An 18,628-nucleotide genomic window follows, 5' to 3' on the forward strand; every position below is an offset into this window, starting at 1 on the left:
TCCATTGTCTCCTTCCCGCCTTCCTTTGCGCGCACATTTTCATTAAAAGAGAGACGTCTGGGTACGAGGCGGAAACATTACGGTTGAGTGCTGCCCGATGAATTTTTTGTGATGTATTCTTTATAACTCAACAGGATAATTTGGTGAATGTGTCAGGGCACTAAGGAATGGTTACTCGGTTAGTTGTACGAACTATTTAGACATCCCAAACTCTGCACAATGAACCTAAAATTGAAAAATTTCTTTTCCTTCTTCACAATCTTTCTTGTTATATTCAAAACACTCAATTGTATTAATACTGTGTGTGAGCTTGAATAAAAGTTGACTTGACCTGAACAGAATTGACCTAGAACAGCAATACCCTCGTGTCACAGCCCCTTTAACCCTTCCACTGCCAGAGTGTTTGATGGAGTTTTGTAAGGTGATTCTAACTTTTGAGTCTGTGGACGAAATCCTATGGTGTGACCATTCAAATGAAAGCTCTCTGCCTGTACTGTCACATTCTGCTATTCGTTCGTCAAAATTTTAGAAAATGAAATTTGGAAACTTTGCTCGAAATTTGCCTTTGGCCACATTTGGTAGTGAAAGGGTTAATCACGTCACATACTTCTCAGCGGCCTAAATGATTGACAAATGTTTTCCTTTGACTACAGAGTTTGTGCCGCAAGGTACACTGACAGGAACAACTTATGACTGCTACCAAATATACACAATTAATTTATTTACAACAACCTAACTTACAATAATTAAGTGGCTTTCAAATTGAATTTTATATCACTATTTAAAATAATTTATAAAAACATTGAATCTAATTGCAAAAATATAGAAGATGATTGAAGATGATGTGCTGCAGGAGGTTGCCCAATGTACCTCACTCGTTTTCAAACATATACATTTTATGTTAACCCTTTAGGTCCCAAGAGTGACCAACATCAATTTTCTCCCAACAATATCAGCAGGTCATCAAGAGTAAAGGTTATGAGAATTACTAAATTGATTATCAAAGGGGGAATACTTTGATCTTAAACCAAATTCTCTCAGCTATTCTTAAAAGAAATGCATGGAGATTAGTCTGGAGAATTTGTATGTGGATCTTGGGGCTTAAAAGGTTAATAATCTACTTTTAAATCTTTCTAATAAACCGCCGAAAAGAGCCATCATTTTGCAAAGCCACCACTAGTTTCCCGGCGAAATGACTTTTGAGGAATGAGCGCTGAAATTCCATACTGATGACATCTCACTTCTTAGATCTGGGTAGCGGCGCTTCTGATTGCTCGTGCAGCGAGGGACATTTGATTCAGTCAATCAAAAGCACTATCCAGATCTGCGGGGAAAACAGTGGTGGAGTGGCGACATGACGGCTGTTTTCTCAGGCTAGTTAAGAATCTACTTTGAAATCATTCTAATTTACAATGAGGTAGTCATATCTTACCCCATTCTAAACACTGCTGAAAAAGTAATATCTATAACAGTCAATTTATCCTTGACAATACTTTGCCGTCCAGATGACAACCCACAGGAAGTAGTATTATCATTCACAGTTTACAGTCATCTCACCACCAACAATTTCGCCACAAAGAGGTTGACTCCCAACCAAGAAATAACTCCGAAATAATTGAAACATTAGGCCACTTCCAAGTTCCAAAACCCTCACTTTCAAAATGAGGCTAAGAGCACAACCTTTCTTGTGAAAATTAGTTTTATTTGCATGAGAATGAAAAATCATTTCTAACCTCGTTTTTATACAGAGGCCTGGGGGAACTCGGAAATGGCCTATTTAATTTACCCAGATTGTTTACCACGGATTTTACTTTCTTGCCAAGCTTCTTCGAATTTGAAGTTGACGGTTAGAGATCTATCGATCAAAGTTGACGATCCTTGCCTTGTTTGACCAAAACCTGTCATTTGTTTGAAAAAAAAAATGATAAAGTGACAGTTAAGAGAAAATTCATGTTCATGAAAGTTTTTTTCAATTGTTTTGTATATACTAAGTTCTATTCTTGGTGGCGAGATGGACTGGTGGTGACGTGACTGGATACCTTACCCGCTAACATTGAAAGAGAGTCCACTCTTCCATCTGCTCAGCTGATGACACAGGCATAACATTGTTCGTCCTTTACACTTAGTTTCCTACTATAACCAGCAAAAAACAATTTTTACTAATTAATTACTGTGAATAGCAAAAACAGCATCAAAAATATCTTTTTCTGGAATGCCATTGTCATGACAAGGCAAAAACCAATCAAGCATGAGAAAACTAAAATGCAAACAGCAAGAGCAATTAGTTAGTGGTTCTGAAGTTTGAACGTAATTGTGACTGGTCACTACACAATCAAAATTCTTTAGGTGTTCACGTTTTTCTTAGATAGACTGTAAAGTTGTATAGCATAAACGTATGTTAGACAGTTCTTCCTGAGCAGACACAAGTTCCACTATTGAGGTCCTACACCGTTCTACCCATATTTTCAGTAAAAGCAACGTATTAAGCACACACCCACAGGGATCCTGTTAGTGTCATCCATTCTTGTGCTGTCTAATCACAACAATGGTTACTGTAGCAGTGACTGTGGGAATTAACCAAGGAAAATACAATGTTTACCGGTATGTCAACAACTAAAAAGCAAGCAAATACCCTGCATGTAACTGTAATGTAGAGAAAACTGGTAAAATGGCATGTTGTTTTTTCCTGGGAAATACAAAACTAAGCTCTAAGAAAAATTTATGGGGACCTGAACCCATGAAAACTGGGTGCCCAGCATATAACTTTGACTGCAAAAACTAAGGAAATTTTCAAGAAAAGAGTTTGTTATAAAATAATGATTAGTCTATTTTGCGGGTTGTAATCTGCTGCACAGCCTCAAGCTTCGCCTGCCTGATTAACGTATTTTCTCAGCCTGTACTGTAAGATAGGAGTCCTCATCGCTTGATTTATGGTCTGTGCAAACTCATTCCACTTCCTGCGGTACAGACTCCAGAATTGGATAGTAAGAGGTATTTATAAACTGAGTCCAGTAAATTAGCCTGAGAAAACAGATGACATTTTGCAACGCCACTGGTCATTTCCCCGCAAAATAACATCTGAGAAATGAGTGCAGAAATTCCATACTGATGACGCATCACGACCCAGATCTGGGTAGTGCTTCTGATTGGTCGTGCCTTGTGGGAAATCTGTTTCAACCAGTCAGAAGCACTACCCAGATCTGTTTTCTCAGGCTGCCAGTAAATATGATTGCATATAATGCCAGTTTTGACCTTAAATGTGCACGAAATAAATCCCCAGGTGACTTCTGATTAACAAGTTATTAACTAGTAGATTCTCCTTTCAATTTGCTTTATTTGTCCTTGTAAATGTAAATAGGAGGAGGAATTTGATATTGAATCAAGAGTCACTTGAGGCCTTATTTCACACACCCCACTATGTGTAAATAAGAAAAATATAAATTCCCGCTGGCCGCATTTCAGACAGTACTGTGTATTGATACCCTGATTCCATATTTAGCCTTTAAGGCTCGCAAAATTTCATTGATAATTTCTTCAACAGTCTGATCCACTGCTACCTTTATGACAGAGTACATTTCACAGCTATCTGGTTCCTCGAGACTTTCAAACTGCGAGTCCAATAAATCAGAGGGCATAAAATGTTCTTGTCGCTTCTCCATTCTTTCCTTTATCAAGTCCTTTGAGCCATGAAGAAGGACAACAAGACAACAGAAAGGCAATGGTCTGGACAGCTTTTGTCTCTTGTCACCATTTGAACAGTAGTGTTTATTTTCAGAGGCTGCTTCTGCTCCAAGAAGAATTGTTTGTCTATACTGTTCCTTGAGGGCTGAACAAGCAAGTACTCCTGATTCAGATCGCTTGTTCCACCTAAGAGTCGATGGCACCCAAAAGTTAACAATTTACAATAAATCTAACACCAAAATCCATAATTTATTCTGTGCACTGTTCTCCACATATTTCCTTTGGTAATGTGGAGGAGAATTATTTTGCTCTCTGGGGAGGGGGTATTGCCATATATGGGCTATATAGAATGTGTGATTGTTCAAGCAACTATTCTACAGGGTACAGAAATTGGAGGAAAACTGATCAATTTATCGGCATCGGTTGAAGATTTTATTCTACACTAGAGAAACCAGGAATTGACAATCAAAAAATTTAAATCGGCAAATTTAAGTTTACCTGCTTCTCAGTTTAATAGCAAAGAAAGTTTTGACTTTGGTAGTTTGTTTCTGGAAAGTAGAGACTTAAAAATAGGGAGGGCTTTTGGGAGTTTTGTCTCATATAAGTTAGCAAAAGTTAGCTGAACTAAGTCTGCTTTAGCTGGCAAGGGTTCTGGGGTCCAAGTGGCATGTTCCACCAAAAATTCCCCACGTATCCCCTCCAGGAAGTTGTTTAACAATCCAGATCTTTATCACTTGTTGTTGCATCTATTTCACTCCAATTACAGCCAATTTCAAAACAAGGTATACCTATGTAAATGCTCAAATACATGTAAGTTAAATATCTGCATGTAAGAGTGAACATTAAATTGTGCTGTGGTTGAAATTAGGTTCAAACTTTGTTTTCCTTTCTTCTTGGATATGTTTAGATAGGGTTATTCACTGAACCAAGGGAAAGTAAATTTGAACCAAGGGTAAAATATTTAGAACCACAACAGAAAACAAAAACTTAATAAATTCTGATTCATTTCATCAAGGTGATTTGATATGAAAGTGCTACCAAACAAGTTTCATCTGAATTTAATTACGAGACACACTATAATATAGTGTGCCTCGTAATTTGTGAATTCATATTATGAATTCACAAATTATTTGAAAGGGATAGAAGTACAAGACTCTAAAAGTGTCATTTTGCCTCCTTATCTACATGTTTTGGCACAATTTTTTATCTTATTTCTTTGTTTTTGTGTAAAAAGGCAATGATAAAAACGTGTAAAAATCCTAGAGATGGTATGACTGGAAAAGCTTAATTCATTACTGTTAATGTACAAGGCACGCTTTAATATTGTCAATGTCAAGGCACGCTTTAATATTAGAAAACAAAAGTGATCCTTAAAAATTTATATCCACAATACAACTGTAGATAAATGTAACTCAAAAATTAAGATTTAATTGATACATTGCTTGCACATTGCTTGCAGCTTGGGCTGTCATCTAGCTATTTGCAAACAACACGAGATTCAAGAGCTTAAAATCAAAACTCATCTCAGCGTGCAAAGAAAGTAGTGTCCGATAGCCCAGACAGCTAGTGGATTTTGCCATCGGGCTAGTGAATATTTCTGTTTTTAACTTGCCCGACGGTCAAGTGATGTTTTTTGAGGAATTCGAATAACAGAAGAACTGTGAAATCAATTCTGCTAGCCAAAAAGTTTTTGGGGCTAGTTGAAATGACGTCTGGGCTAGTAAATGCTAGCTTCAGCTGGCCCGAATGGCAAGCTGTAAAAATGATTTTCTTTGCACTCTGTCATCTCCACAACTGAAATTATATAATAATATAACAGTATAGAGATATATATGTTACCTTTCAATCACTTTGTTTAAGGCAAGTAGCCAAGGTTGCCTGTCCTGTAAAATATACAAATGGATAGTGATATTTAGTGAAGCTTATATTAATGGTGGTTAACTCAAAAGTGCCGGTGAGAGTCCCCAACAAAGACTGAAGCCTTTCTAAGGCAAAACAAGACCTATGACAAGCAGTTAGACAGGGAAAAAGAGTGCAAAAACAACACAAAATGTAAATGGCAATATCCACTCTGGGACGAGGTTAAGTTTATTGATAGAGACCCTCACTGGTACTCTCATGGAGTTAAAGAGGCTTAAATCACTTAAGACTTTACCGTAACACCATCAACAAAGACAATGGAATTGAGATTCCTGAAGCGTGGATGCTTACAATCAAACAACATAGCAGCTGATCGGTACCACAACAGACCATTCAGAGAACAGTTTCCCCCTCTCATAATGCCACAATGCTTCGGATTGAAACCCACCGAAAAAGAGCAAGATTTGTTGGACACCAATCACCAACAACCATGGTGGTACAAATAGTCCTACTTAGTAAATCAACACTTCAACCTGATGACGACCTGCAGTCAAGGTTGAAATGTTGCATTCAATATCTAAGTGACAATCGTCAGACAAACAATAAATGAAACCCTTTATAAATATTCTCCACAGTGAATAATATCTTTCATGACAATGAGAAAGGTTCTTGGGAAAACTGCCTAATGGTGCATGCAAGTACTTTTAAAGTTCCTTACTTCAGCAAGTCAGGGAAATCTGATAACATGTTTTCTCTTAATGGCTCAGGCTTTTCCGTGCATAAAGGAAACTTTTTTGTATCACAATTAAATTATTATGCACAATTTGTAGTTCACATAAACAGATCAATGATATCTTCCAAATATACATGTTGTACATGTATGTGTGGAGTTGTATTTCATCTGATTTCAAAATTTTAATCATGGCTAAAAATATAAGTCACCATATAATATTATATATATACTGTTTATGCTTTTCACTTCCCTTTCCCCCTCTGCCTGCCCTTGTTGATTACCGGTATGTTGACTTCCGTTACTTCTAGGGGACTGTCGCTTTATAGAGGAAAAAAAAATGACGAGTTTATTCGACAACGTGATGAATGTATACGACAAAGGTAGAATGTACAGCAAAAGAAAAAACATGAATCTTTTTTAGTTATTTGCTCTATTATTCTGCCTTCAATCTACAGTAAATTGGCTAAAATCCCCCTCCCCCCAAAAAAATAAATAAATGACCAGTATTTGCTCTTTTTCCATTCTTAGTTGTTGGACATACGACATCATTTTTTTTCCTCGTATAAACTCGTCACTTTGCTCACGCACTTACATGTACTTGTTTTCCTCTGTAGAACAACAGCTGCCTAAAAGTAACGAAAGCCACTATGTTTACCTCATCAGTCAGGGGAGTTCCCTGTTTCATCTTTGTGATATTCCCTGCTGAATGGAAATGATCAGCATCCACATAGGGGCATGATAACTGTCAAAAGTGATTGAATGCAGATTAGTAAGAGAGAAAACATCAGCAATTTCAAAAGGTTTGTTCCTTTGAGAAAATCCCAATCTGCATTCTTGAAACTTAAAAAACATTTTACACTTCTTTACTAAAGTCTGAAAGAGGATTTTGAATCTGAAGAATCCACACACCAGAAAAATTCACTAGTCAGATCGAATCTAAATCCAGATTTTTAAGATAAAGGATCCATGCATTTCATTGCAAGGCTACCTGGCTAGCTGATTTCCTGTGAAAATACATTATGAGGTCCATTACATGTACTCTCTTTGGTTAGCACAGGTACAGTCAAATCCTGTTAATACGGACACTGAGGGGGTCATAGAAAAAGTCCATATTAAGTTGGTTGAAATTAGAGAAACTGTAAAGGCGTTCTTTCCTCAGGGACAAAAAGGCCATACATTTTCTTATAAAAATCCTGGTTAATGCCACCACCCATTAATAAAAATCCCACACAGTAAAATCTTTCATAACTTCACCCCATTAATACGGCCGCTCCTTTGAAATTTTGAAAATCAAAAGCCTGTGACATGTCAATTTCATTGACCTAGTAAGCTGAGCCTCTTCTTGTTTTGTTTTTAGACGAAAATGCATTCATGGAGGTTTAATAGCCGATTTTTAAAAGTGTTCTATGTTCGGAAGAAAAGTTCCAAGTAGTTTTGTCATTACGGCCTCAAATCATGAAAGTTAACGCTGCCTCGGTAATATGGCCACCCCATTGATACAGCCAAATTTTTTTAACCATTGGTGACCTTATCAACAGGGTTCCACTGCAATGAGCTGTTGGTATTAAGCGTGTGACTGTAAAAGCAGTACATATATTGCCTTGCTCCATGACCAGAAAAATTCCATTTTCCCTCATGGAGAGTTTATTGGATTGACCCTCCACCCTCATCCCCTCTGAAAAATTTTTCTTTGCATAAATGTTGGTTTAACATATACCAGCCCTCTCCCCCCTCCAATTTCCCAGTAACCCTCTATGGGGTGGGGTTGATAATATCTTTGCTTTTGGAGTTCACAGCAAATCTAAAGCATCTGAGGATAAATTTAAATCTGTTGTAGGCCTTGGACTCTCCCAATAAACAAATAAGAGACTTGACAATTCACTTCCAAATTTGTCAGGAGTGCAGCAAGGAATTACTAAATATTTCATTCAGTAATGAATGTATTGGCAACTGAAAAAAGACCTTTGTTTGAGTAACTTGCAGTCATCAAACTTGCCTGTTGAAAAATATATATGTCATCTGACAAGGCAATATTATTTGCATATCGCTAATTTCAATAGTGTAAAGCAGGAAAATTAATGAGCATAGTTCCAAACAATGACTGTCATCAAGAGTACTTTTAACTTATCCACTGGCAAGAATGTAACAAAACCCAGCTGCATCCACCATTGATATGAATGACAGGGTTTTCATTTGAGGCCGGAGGCCGGACGTTTCGTCCGGTCGTTTGCCATTCCACGTCCGGTACTTTGAGATCAATATTGGCGATTTTTTTTTACTACTGTATTATATATTTTTCTTACTAAGGCATCTCATGAACATACTGACTAGAGGATAACAGAATAATCAATTATATTCTTCAAAACGGCCATATAACTCTTTTTTCTTTGCTTATTGAGCGGCGGGATATTTTATTGGTTTCCCCTCTTCATTTAAACGGAATTGTTACCAAACATCTTTTTTGAAAATCAAATAAATTCGCAATGATAAGCCAATGAAAATTCTGTTGTTGCCATTCTCCCCCCCCCTCCCCCTACCAACTGACCATTTTCATTCAGTAATTTACTTTTTAAAGAGAATTTTAGTGAGCGCCAGCATTGCCTAGGAAACTGTTTCCTTGGTTCCAGAAACGCTGGAAATGGCGTTTCTGAGTATTCTATTTTAAAAATCTCCTGGGGGAGCATGCCCCCAGACCCCCCTAGGTGCTTGCGCCTTCGGCGCTCGCGATGCACCTTACGGCGCCAAGAAAAAATTCACGTCCGGTGCTTTCAGAAGTATCTCCGCTACTTTACAAAACAGTTGAAAAACCTGTGAATGATAGCTTTTAATATAAAGGTACTAACATGCCCAAAGAAAAAAATAACCAACAAACAGCAGTAGACACCCACCTTTTTTGCCAAGGCACGAGCTACTGTTGTTCTGTAGAATAGAAGAAAGTAGATTATTCATGCAGATCAGGCTTTTTTGAAAGAAAAAGGGGCAGAATATTCCACCCTTGCATTGCCCCTGAGACTGTTAAAATAAAAAAGAATAGTGCCGTGTTTTCTTTTACATCCATTGTAAATGGATAGCTGGAGATGAGGAGACAATGCCAAAAGCTTGACATCACTGCACAATGAACCGCGAACTATGAACTAACACAGGGTGTTATATCACAACCAGCATGCCCTGATAAGGTTTTTGAGACCTTTGTTTACTGTCTAGCAAGGGTTTGATCCTAGTAGACCTGAACTAACCGAGTGGTCAGAGTTGTAATCCGAGTTGAGTATGTATGGTAGGGTTTTCAAGCAGTAAAGTTTGAGATAGGGTATAGAAATCAAAGCATTTAGGTGTAGGATAGCACATCATTCATTTTTAATTGACCAGTAGTATAAAAAGTCAAGTTTCTGGTTCTTAGTGAGCCTGGAGTATGATAAGCCCTAGGATTTCAATTTTCATGGAAACAATTTTTTGTTTCTGTGCCCAGGGATCATGTAAAAGAATTCGTACCAATTTTTTGGTTCCACTCGAAAATTCATGGGAATTAACCCACCTCTTAAGTGTTTTCAATTTTTGGAAGTCATATATTTTTTTCTTGGCCCTGGAGGCCATAAACCAGCAATGTTCGATGTAACAATTCAAGATGGTGAACAATAGAAAGATGACAGATGGTAATCAATGGTTTAGTTTCGTACATAACCCAGATCATAACTAAGAATTGCTCTTCTAGTTAAGAATCTGGGCTGGAAAATAGTGAATTTCTGTAAATTGAACCCTACTGCTGTAAATGTCACTGGGAAACGTTTTTTTCGGTTCTGTTATTTTAAGACCACGGTAACAACTTGGTACTGGAAACGATCATTAACGTGAAATCCTAGGGCTTGCTATGACAAGAACTTTAATTTGGAACTTTTGGTCTAGATTATGGTACCTAAATTGCAGTTTGAAATGGTTTGGTATAGGGTCTCAGCAGCTAAACCCCACCTAAAAATTCCTAGAGTACCTCCAACCTGCCAAACCCCACTTCTTGGTAGTAAGGTATAAGGGTTGAAAATGAAATTAAATTCAAGTCATCACTTACTTTCCACTTCCACAAACACCGGTTACCAACACAACAACCATGATCGGGCAGGGTGAAAAAATTGTGTCTTGGATTGAGTACACCTCATTCAACCTGCAAAGAAGACATGCACATGTTGTGAGTCAATTTTATCATAAATTTTTTGGGCAAATTTTCTTTCATTTGTTTTCTAACTGATTACTGGTATTTCATATCACCACACCCAAAGATAAATGGATATGAGTTTTGATTGAGGACAATCCATAACACTAAATAACTACTTGCATACTTTTAATAGTGGGTTGTACCACTACTGTCAGTTGTATCTAAGCATAGACAAGAGATAAAAAACCTGTTCTGACAGAGTGCCAAACATGACGGGTTTTGCCCACAAACACTACAAGTTTGACAGCCGTTAAAGCAAACTGTTGTGCCAAAGGTTTAAGCTGTTGATGAAGTTTGAAAGCCATTAAAGCTTAAAGCAAACTGTCATGCCACAGGCTTAAGTTGTTGACACGTTTTTGATCAATGAGTTTGGCTGACATTTAGGAATGACTTTTGTTTATCTGGAACTGATTACATTATTATTGGAGTTGATTTTCTGTGGCATGTTAATTGCTGCGACAAAATTCAGTAGCAGAGACCAATATTTTCACAAAAATTCTCAAGTACACAAGAAGCGATTTGTCACTGTAACATGTTGCCATGACATGTTGCTGCAACTTGTCGCCTAGTGTGTACCGACCTTAAATGCTCCTGTCTTGATTTTATAATTTTATTGGCCGTTGTCTACATGATTGCTTCTCATTGAATAACAATATTATAGTGCCTCTTTCATTATGCCTTGTTTGTCAAATGAGTTGTTCTGGTCTGAATTTTGTACCTTCCAAAAAAAGTAGCTGAAGCATTTTTGGTCTATCTTCACTTCAACCTCGCAACAGGCCATCAGGTTGGGAGTTGAAAATACTGACTAGACAGCTGTCACTTCAGGCAATACATGGAGCATAAGGTCAAGAAAAAAAATTAAAAAAGGAAAAAAATAAAGCAATTTCCTCTTTTTTTAGTCTTAAAGGGAATCTAATCCATGGCCACAAACATCAACAATTTTTTTGTCATGTTTGGGGTTAGAGGGGAAAGCAGAAGTTCCTATGGCATCTTCATTAAGTTCAAATATAAAATTTAATGTGTATCATTTTAATGTACAGGTGGAGACATGTCTTTAAAATGTGGGTTTCACACCTGCTTTTTATAATGTTTTGATATTGTAGTTCCCTAGGCAACAAAAAATATAAAAAATGAAAAATAAGATCATCATCTGTCTTAAAAATGATATTTAAGCAGCGAAGAGGAAATTTGGCTTGGTTTATGGTGGTCAAAACCAAAACTTTAACCAAAACTTTTCAAACTATGATATGGAGTATTTTTACCGACAGAAATATATTTGCCAAACCACATGATTTACATCATCCATAATTCATGACTTCTTGTTGTTGTTTTTTTATATATTGGGCACTGCCAAAAAAGTCACAAATGACATTTGTTTAATGATTAAGAGTCATGCCTTTGGCCTTCCTACTTTGAACTGCAGTTAGATATTTTTAAATGTAAAACGTTTATTAGACAGACTCTGTATAGATTGCTTACATTTTAGAGTTAATATGAAGGTAAACTTAAGTAATTGATCTGTACGAATATCGCGCCAAGTGGAATAAACGCGTTGTTCCATTCATTTTGTAATAAATCATTATTTCATAAAAAATTAAACACCAAATTTAAAACGACCCTCTCATTTGGACGTTCCAAAATAAACTTCCTCGTTAACTGAAATATAGGCTTGCTATAAAATCATTGATGGGAGAAGATCTTTACGGGGTTCACGATTTTGGGTACTTTTTTCACATCCTGTGTGCAGTGTGACAATTTCGAGTACAAATTGTTTACCCAAAATAGGCTTAACTCCAGCACAAGACATCTGTGTTGCTGATAAAATTAATATGTTGTTTGGTTATCAAGATCACTGCCACATACATAACCTCAGACGAAACCCTATCAAAGTAGTTTACGTTTACCTACAGGACAATCTATAAAATTGGCAATTCGTGGTCTCTCAAAGAACTACGTTAATCTCGCAGCCTGTCAGCTCCCATCGAAGTATGACTCAAGATAAAGCTAGTCTAACTAGGTAAAACACATCCGCTTTTAGGGAAATAAAGTGAGAAAGCTTACCTGGTAAGGAAATGCTGAACACAGCAAAGGATCAAAGAGGAGAAGTCAGGGAACAAATTGTATTAAGTGGTTGTTGTTCTATCACTACAGCTGATGAACTAGGAAACGATTGGCTGGACTGGCTGACAAAACTAGGAATTTGCTGACGAGTCCACTCTTATGCAGTTCAGTTACCAGCTAGGTTTCTCCTGTGTTTCTTCTGATGAAGTCTAAGCGCGGTAAAAAGGAAGCAAAAACGACGAAAAGTTGAAATGACCATCAACACTGAGTGATAGACTTCAAAACCCAAGGATTAAGTAACTATTCCGCCCCAGGGCCCCAATTATTCCCACCGCATTCTTGTTGAAAACCGCTGATTGGCTAAAATTACCCTGTGTTTTACGATAGTTGAACAACATCAATTTTCAAGAACTCCTTTATATCCGAGAGCGACGGCAAATTTTGGAAAATCACATCTTTTCCTGACCACCTGCTTGCGAAATAAAACAATAACGTGATACAAATGGAAATTAAACGGTGGAAACAGTTCGAAAGTCACAAACAATTCAGACTGCTTCCTTTTATAACCCCAAAACATGACAAAATGACAAAAATGTATGGCGTTTTTTGCAACTTTGAGGTCATGGTTTTGATTAGATTCCCGTAAAGATTAAGGGGACTAGCATTTTTCTGTTTAAACCACGCGGAGTATTAAGTTTTGCTGTTCCTGGCCCTGGAAGACTTGTCAACATACATATTGATTCTTTTTGCTCTTGTTTTTTCCCATTGCCTGGGTAGAGTTCAGTTTTGTTAAGAACTTGAGGTAATATGAATAATCCGTTCGACTTGAACAACCACAGACAACCGCAATATTCCTTGTGGCGCATGTATGTTGTAGTTTACTTTTTATCTCTGATAATTTTTATTTTTCTTTCGTTACGAAAATTACCCGAGATAAAAATTAAACTAAAAAATTAAACAAATTAAACATATACATTAAACTAGCAATTCTTGTTTTTGCTTTAAGGATAGCCCTGCGTGATCTAAACTTACTTCGGCGACTACTTCAAGAACTTTGCCGCAAAATCAATACTAGGGTTGATATTTTTAGAGCTGTTAACGTCGAGTTAAAAGGTAACCCATATCACCAGAGAAGATAACGTAATGATTTATGGTTGGTTTCAAATGGGAATATAAAGATTAAAAAACAGCGCCGTCGGAGGGCAGTCTGGTCAATAAAAGCCTTGTTTTTCATTTATATTCGCCCTTTTTCTTAAATATCTGGCAAGCTGGCCAAGATTTTTTTCAATCAAAGGTCATAGTCGGGTTCAATAATTGGCCATTTGCACGATGGCGTCATCTTACTACTACGACTTTTCGTTTTTCTTTTTCATATTTAATTTTGGTAGCCCCAGTGAGGTTTAAATAACAAAAGCCTTAATTTGCACAAGAAAACAAAACCCTGAAGGATCCTGGTCATAATAGTAAAATGACGCCATCATGCAAATAGCCTATTGTTCGAGTATTTTTTTTATTTTTCGCATTTTTTATGAACAAAGATGGGAGTGTTCCAAAATTTTGAAAAAAAATAATTAAAAAGATTGGATTTGGGGGTTGTTGAACACTTAAGTATGAAGTGCGTAGTTAGAAGACAAAGACCAGATAGTCCACAACCAAAACAAGATGCCCCTGAACTCTTTAGCCGACTAACTGCTTTCAACACCCCATTTCCCCCGCAAAAGGAACCAGACTGCCCCCTTAAATTGATACGGCTTCTTCTGCTAGTACTACAAGTGCCAAATCAACTTCTTGCGAACTACTTAAGGGCTTTAACGCCTCTTACAGCAACATCAGGCCCCAGTTGTTCAAAAGGATGGATAATATTATTCATCGGATAAACCCCTATCCACTGGATATAACGCAATTGGTTTTCGTAACATTTATCCAGTTCTTTTGTAAGCACGCGATACTGGCACTTCGCCCCCTGGCGATTTGACCTGTTTGTCAGATTCATATCCCCAGTCCTTTTCAAAGCACCCACAACTCGAGTAATTTCGCGCAAGATTAGAGAATGTTTCTTTGCCACCTTGCCTTTGAACTTAAGTACTTTCAATTCAAATGTTCAAGCTTGTTATTTCTGATTTGTCTTAATATGTAGCCTAAGTTATTAACCTCGCCTCCAGGATTCGCAGCTCCTCCTCTACCAAAACTTTGCTTGCGCTAACTATCCCGCCGGCTATTTTTCTTTTAATGAAAACGGATACAGGTGGACGGGTACTTGCCACCCAACAGGATGTCCTGATTTTGGGGATCTCAAGTCTTAACCAGGTTGTACAACGTCACCATTAGGTGCTTTAAACAGCTTGTGTTTCTGCCGGAAAGGAAGCCTTGATTGAACAGGATCAGGGATATGATCTCCTGACAGGGTCGGTGAACGTCAGCGGTGCGAGGTCCATGTAAGTGGTGCCTACATTTTCTAAAGGTACATCATAAGACTTTTTCAGGGTGTTATATTTGGGGTGCTCTCGAAGTTAGGTCTTTTCCGCGAGGGTATAGAAGGAAGCATTAACATTAAGCATTTAATACATCCGGCCAAACGCAAACAGTGGTCAATGTGTACACATAATTATCTAACAACCAACATGAATTGTTATTACAAGATACAATCTTACGAAAGTGACAAGAGGTTACAACTCTTCGTTAGGCAGAATGAGGCTCACGTATCGTCTTGCACAGTGCCTTGCAGCGTGCTGTACGAGAGCAACCGTCTTATGCAAATACACTTTGCCTTAAAACAAATTGGAAACGTTTTACAAAGGTTTTAAAGCTATGATCATCACACGTTTTATTGTGCAGTATGCGCCAAGACGAGGTGGGATAGGAGCACATTCAAACCCGCCTCCTCCCCTCCTACGTAAGACGTCTAGGCAAGAAAACCAGAAAAACATTAAAGCCAAATAAAAATTTGTAAAAGGTACATCGGAACCTCCGAAAATATTACAGCATTACAAAGTTTGCGGCAGGTTATGTTAAATGTTAGGCTGATCAGTGCGTAAAGTATTAGTGTACTTATTTCAGAAATTCCAATGTTGTCTGTGAAAATCTAGTAAACACTGCATTCGGATGAGTCTATAACTTTAGAACTTTCGTTGAGCTGAGGTTCCTTTTAAGTTGAAGTCTTAATTCGAGGGTTCAAATATTAGATAATTTATTCTGAAAGTTTTAATTTTTGAGGTGAGAAGCTTTCAACTTTTATCTTTGGCTTCCAAACTTACATTCATGTAATTCAAACAAGTAATTGTTACAAAGGAAAAACATTTCTAAATAAGTTTACAAACTTTATTAAAATACAACCAGATCGATGTGAAATCGCGGCCGCTGCTGATTTGAACGAAGTGTCCGATTGTGTTTTAGATCAACAGCCAGGAAAACTGTTTCATGAAAGTGTTAAATCAAGAAAAAAAATTGTCCCGCGGATGAAACCGAGTGAAACTTTTCTCTGCACGTTTTTTAATAGCTTTATCTGAGTGGACCCAATAATTGCAATCGCAAACCGCTCAAGGCCTAAACAGAAGCAAATGCAAGAATTTGTACTTCAATCAAAAACCAATTTGTCATATTTTAGAGATTTAGAGACTGCACAATTAGGCCAAAAACGAAACATGGAGTTTGTTGAAAAAGAACAATTCTATCACTTTCCCTGAATGATTGATACTTTCCTGCCCACTCAAAAACAATTTTGATGTCTTAGCTCAAGAGAGGTCCAAGAGGTGACGGGCATTCTAGATAATGGGCTAGGAGTAACGGGTTAAGCTGAAGGGTAATGTGCAGATTATCAGATATTACCTTGAGTGGCAGGAGATTGAAAGGGAAAGAAAAATAGAAATTAAGGCGCCCAGTTACATAACTGAGCGCGCGAGAGAAGGAAGAAGGAAACAATGGCTACCCTTGCTTATGTCCTCGCGCGCCTACATTCCTTCTCCTTCTCTTCCTTCCCCTTCAAAGAATCAGATATTATTGATAGATACATGAACATGATCAGTATATAAAGGATATTTTCTGCACTTGGTCTTTGCGGTTTATTTGTTGCGAGACACGCCCAACAATGTTTTAAGAAAAAAGAAAAAAGGAAAGGGATGTAAATTTGCCGCATTTACCACAGGGTACCCATTACCAGAAGAATGTAGACTCGGGATCAGAATCTACTGTTCTTTTGTTTCTTTTCCCCCAAACCACAGCAAAACAGAAAAGGAAAAGAACCATGGACTGCCCTGACCCCAAACCCGAGTCGGCGATTTCCAAAATTAAAGCAAATGCCACCTCTTGATATCCACTTTTGGAAGAATACTAACATTATTTAACTCCTGATGAAATTGGCAAAAATAAGAATTATTATAAATAATATGACCTCATGTTAACAAAACATGTACTTGAGCAATAGGCAAATACATCTTTTTGAGTGGGTTGGATCGTATAGCTCGTTCTGTACTTTTCCTATAATGGCTATCAATTTGCACTGTGGTAATTCAGTCCGACCCAAAAACTCAAAGTAAACTTAAATTCTGGACCAACTGTGTCAAACGTTAGAAATTGTTAAGAAAAAGTAGAATTTACAAACTTCTTACTCTAATGCATAGGTTTGCAATTCAATTAATCAAATTCCTGAGAGGTTTGGATTGTGATTCCCGTTGTTGCTTTGAAAGAAAATTATACTCTAACCGACAAATGTGTTGATATGATGGACTAAATCAGCTGTACAAATATTTCAAAGTTGTTTATATTTCGAACAACCATGAATATGCCTCGAAGACAAACGTGCATAATTCACACAGGCTCGAGTTTTGCTTAAAGCCAGCAAATTTATAATTACTCCGCAGTTTCACATCGAATGAGAAGTATTGTTGTAATCATAATTTGGCATTTCTAACATGCGTAATATCAACGAGTTTTAAACCAGGGTTTCTACTTTGCTTCCTTTTAACAAGGTCAAGGAACAATCTGAGGTTGTTCTGCTATATATGCGAAATAACTATAGCAATCTTTTTTTTGCAGTGCCAAAACCGGTGTATGCAGTCAGACTTTCGGAGGAATTGCATCATTCTCCCTGTAGCTGTTGGAAAAAGATTTAAACCATTTAAAAATCATTATCACTCTCCCCTCGTCTGTTTTTTCCTTACAGTTTCCTCGCGATTTTTAGTTCCCTTGCTCCCAAACGTAGAGCCTGTTCACAGGCTATTTTCCATACTATCCTGGGGCTAGTCAGTGTAGGGTTGGGTCCGACGAGCCCCCCAAACTAAAACTTCTAAAATCTAACACTTGCAGTTACGTCAAAAACCTCTTTAAAAATACAAAATGTAGGAAAATTGGGACCACTTTTAGCAATAAAAAAACACTTTGATTCCCCAACATGATGTAGGCTTGATTTTAACCTTTCAACAAGGAGGTCAATAAGGATTAAATCGCCCTTTCTCTGGAGAATTTTCCGCATTTTCCTGTCAGATCCCCACCCTTCCTGGGTTTACCATCAATAAAAATTGAGCACCATCACACAATTTAGTGTTTCTTTTTAAATATTTTTCTTTCAGTATCAAGGAAAAAGGCTTTAAGGTTTAAGAAAAGAGAACAGCTTTGAACTATAACCTGGTATACTTACCTCGATTTGGTTTGTTGGTTTAACCTCCTTATGGAAGGCATTTTTCCGCGTATCAGGAAGCTGTTGAACCAAGAATTATACTTCTAGAAAATAAGGAGGTTAGAATGCAAGAGAGTATTCTTAATACGATCAAGAGCAAACTAGAGAAATGAACAGTAGGCATTGGGATTTAATACCCTAAAAAGTCTTTGATCTGCCCAAAGTGTAGGTTTTTCAAGAGTTGGTTCCTTGTTAATGAATTAAATCAACAAGCTAAAGAATCACATCTCAACTGGACCTGTGCTTCTACCCATTTTACAGTGTTAAGAGAATTATTCTAGTGATCCAGCAATTACAGAGTGATCTGCTTAGTGCTTAGTTCTACGCAACTATGTTTTGTCAAAGTATCCTGTCTTCAAAGTTTCATGTCACGCGTCAAACTGGGTACCTAGAATTCCGTGACCAGAATACCTCAATT

General features: G+C 37.4%; 1 protein-coding gene across 2 annotated transcripts; it reads right to left on the reverse strand.

Moving 5' to 3' along the window:
* Positions 1-704: 704 nt before the first annotated feature.
* On the reverse strand, positions 705-12,849 carry LOC140937288 (probable gluconokinase). 2 transcript variants are annotated; one of them, XM_073386830.1, is made up of 6 exons: positions 12,540-12,844; positions 10,335-10,427; positions 9,163-9,193; positions 6,930-7,016; positions 5,521-5,564; positions 705-3,867 (listed from the first exon to the last, which is right to left on the reverse strand). In XM_073386830.1, exons 2-6 carry the CDS (start codon positions 10,373-10,375, stop codon positions 3,459-3,461), a joined length of 612 nt encoding a protein of 203 aa, XP_073242931.1. In that variant the 5' UTR covers positions 10,376-10,427; positions 12,540-12,844; the 3' UTR covers positions 705-3,458. The 2 variants fall into 2 exon arrangements, with proteins under 2 accessions (XP_073242931.1, XP_073242932.1); XM_073386831.1 differs by lacking the exon at positions 6,930-7,016 and having other exon boundaries at positions 12,540-12,849.
* Between the last annotated feature and the right edge of the window lie 5,779 nt (positions 12,850-18,628).

The sequence above is a fragment of the Porites lutea genome, chromosome 5, assembly GCF_958299795.1.
Source record: "Porites lutea chromosome 5, jaPorLute2.1, whole genome shotgun sequence".
NCBI classification, from domain to species: domain Eukaryota; kingdom Metazoa; phylum Cnidaria; class Anthozoa; order Scleractinia; family Poritidae; genus Porites; species Porites lutea.

Coding starts and splice junctions, on each gene's coding strand:
- LOC140937288 (XM_073386830.1), bottom strand. CDS start 10,375: ATGGTTGTTGTGTTGGTAACCGGTGTTTGTGGAAGTGGAAA. Junction 9,194..10,334: donor GGTGTTTGTGGAAGTGGAAA/GTAAGTGATGAC, acceptor TCTATTCTACAG/AACAACAGTAGCTCGTGCCT. Junction 3,868..5,520: donor TTAAACAAAGTGATTGAAAG/GTAACATATATA, acceptor ATCGACTCTTAG/GTGGAACAAGCGATCTGAAT.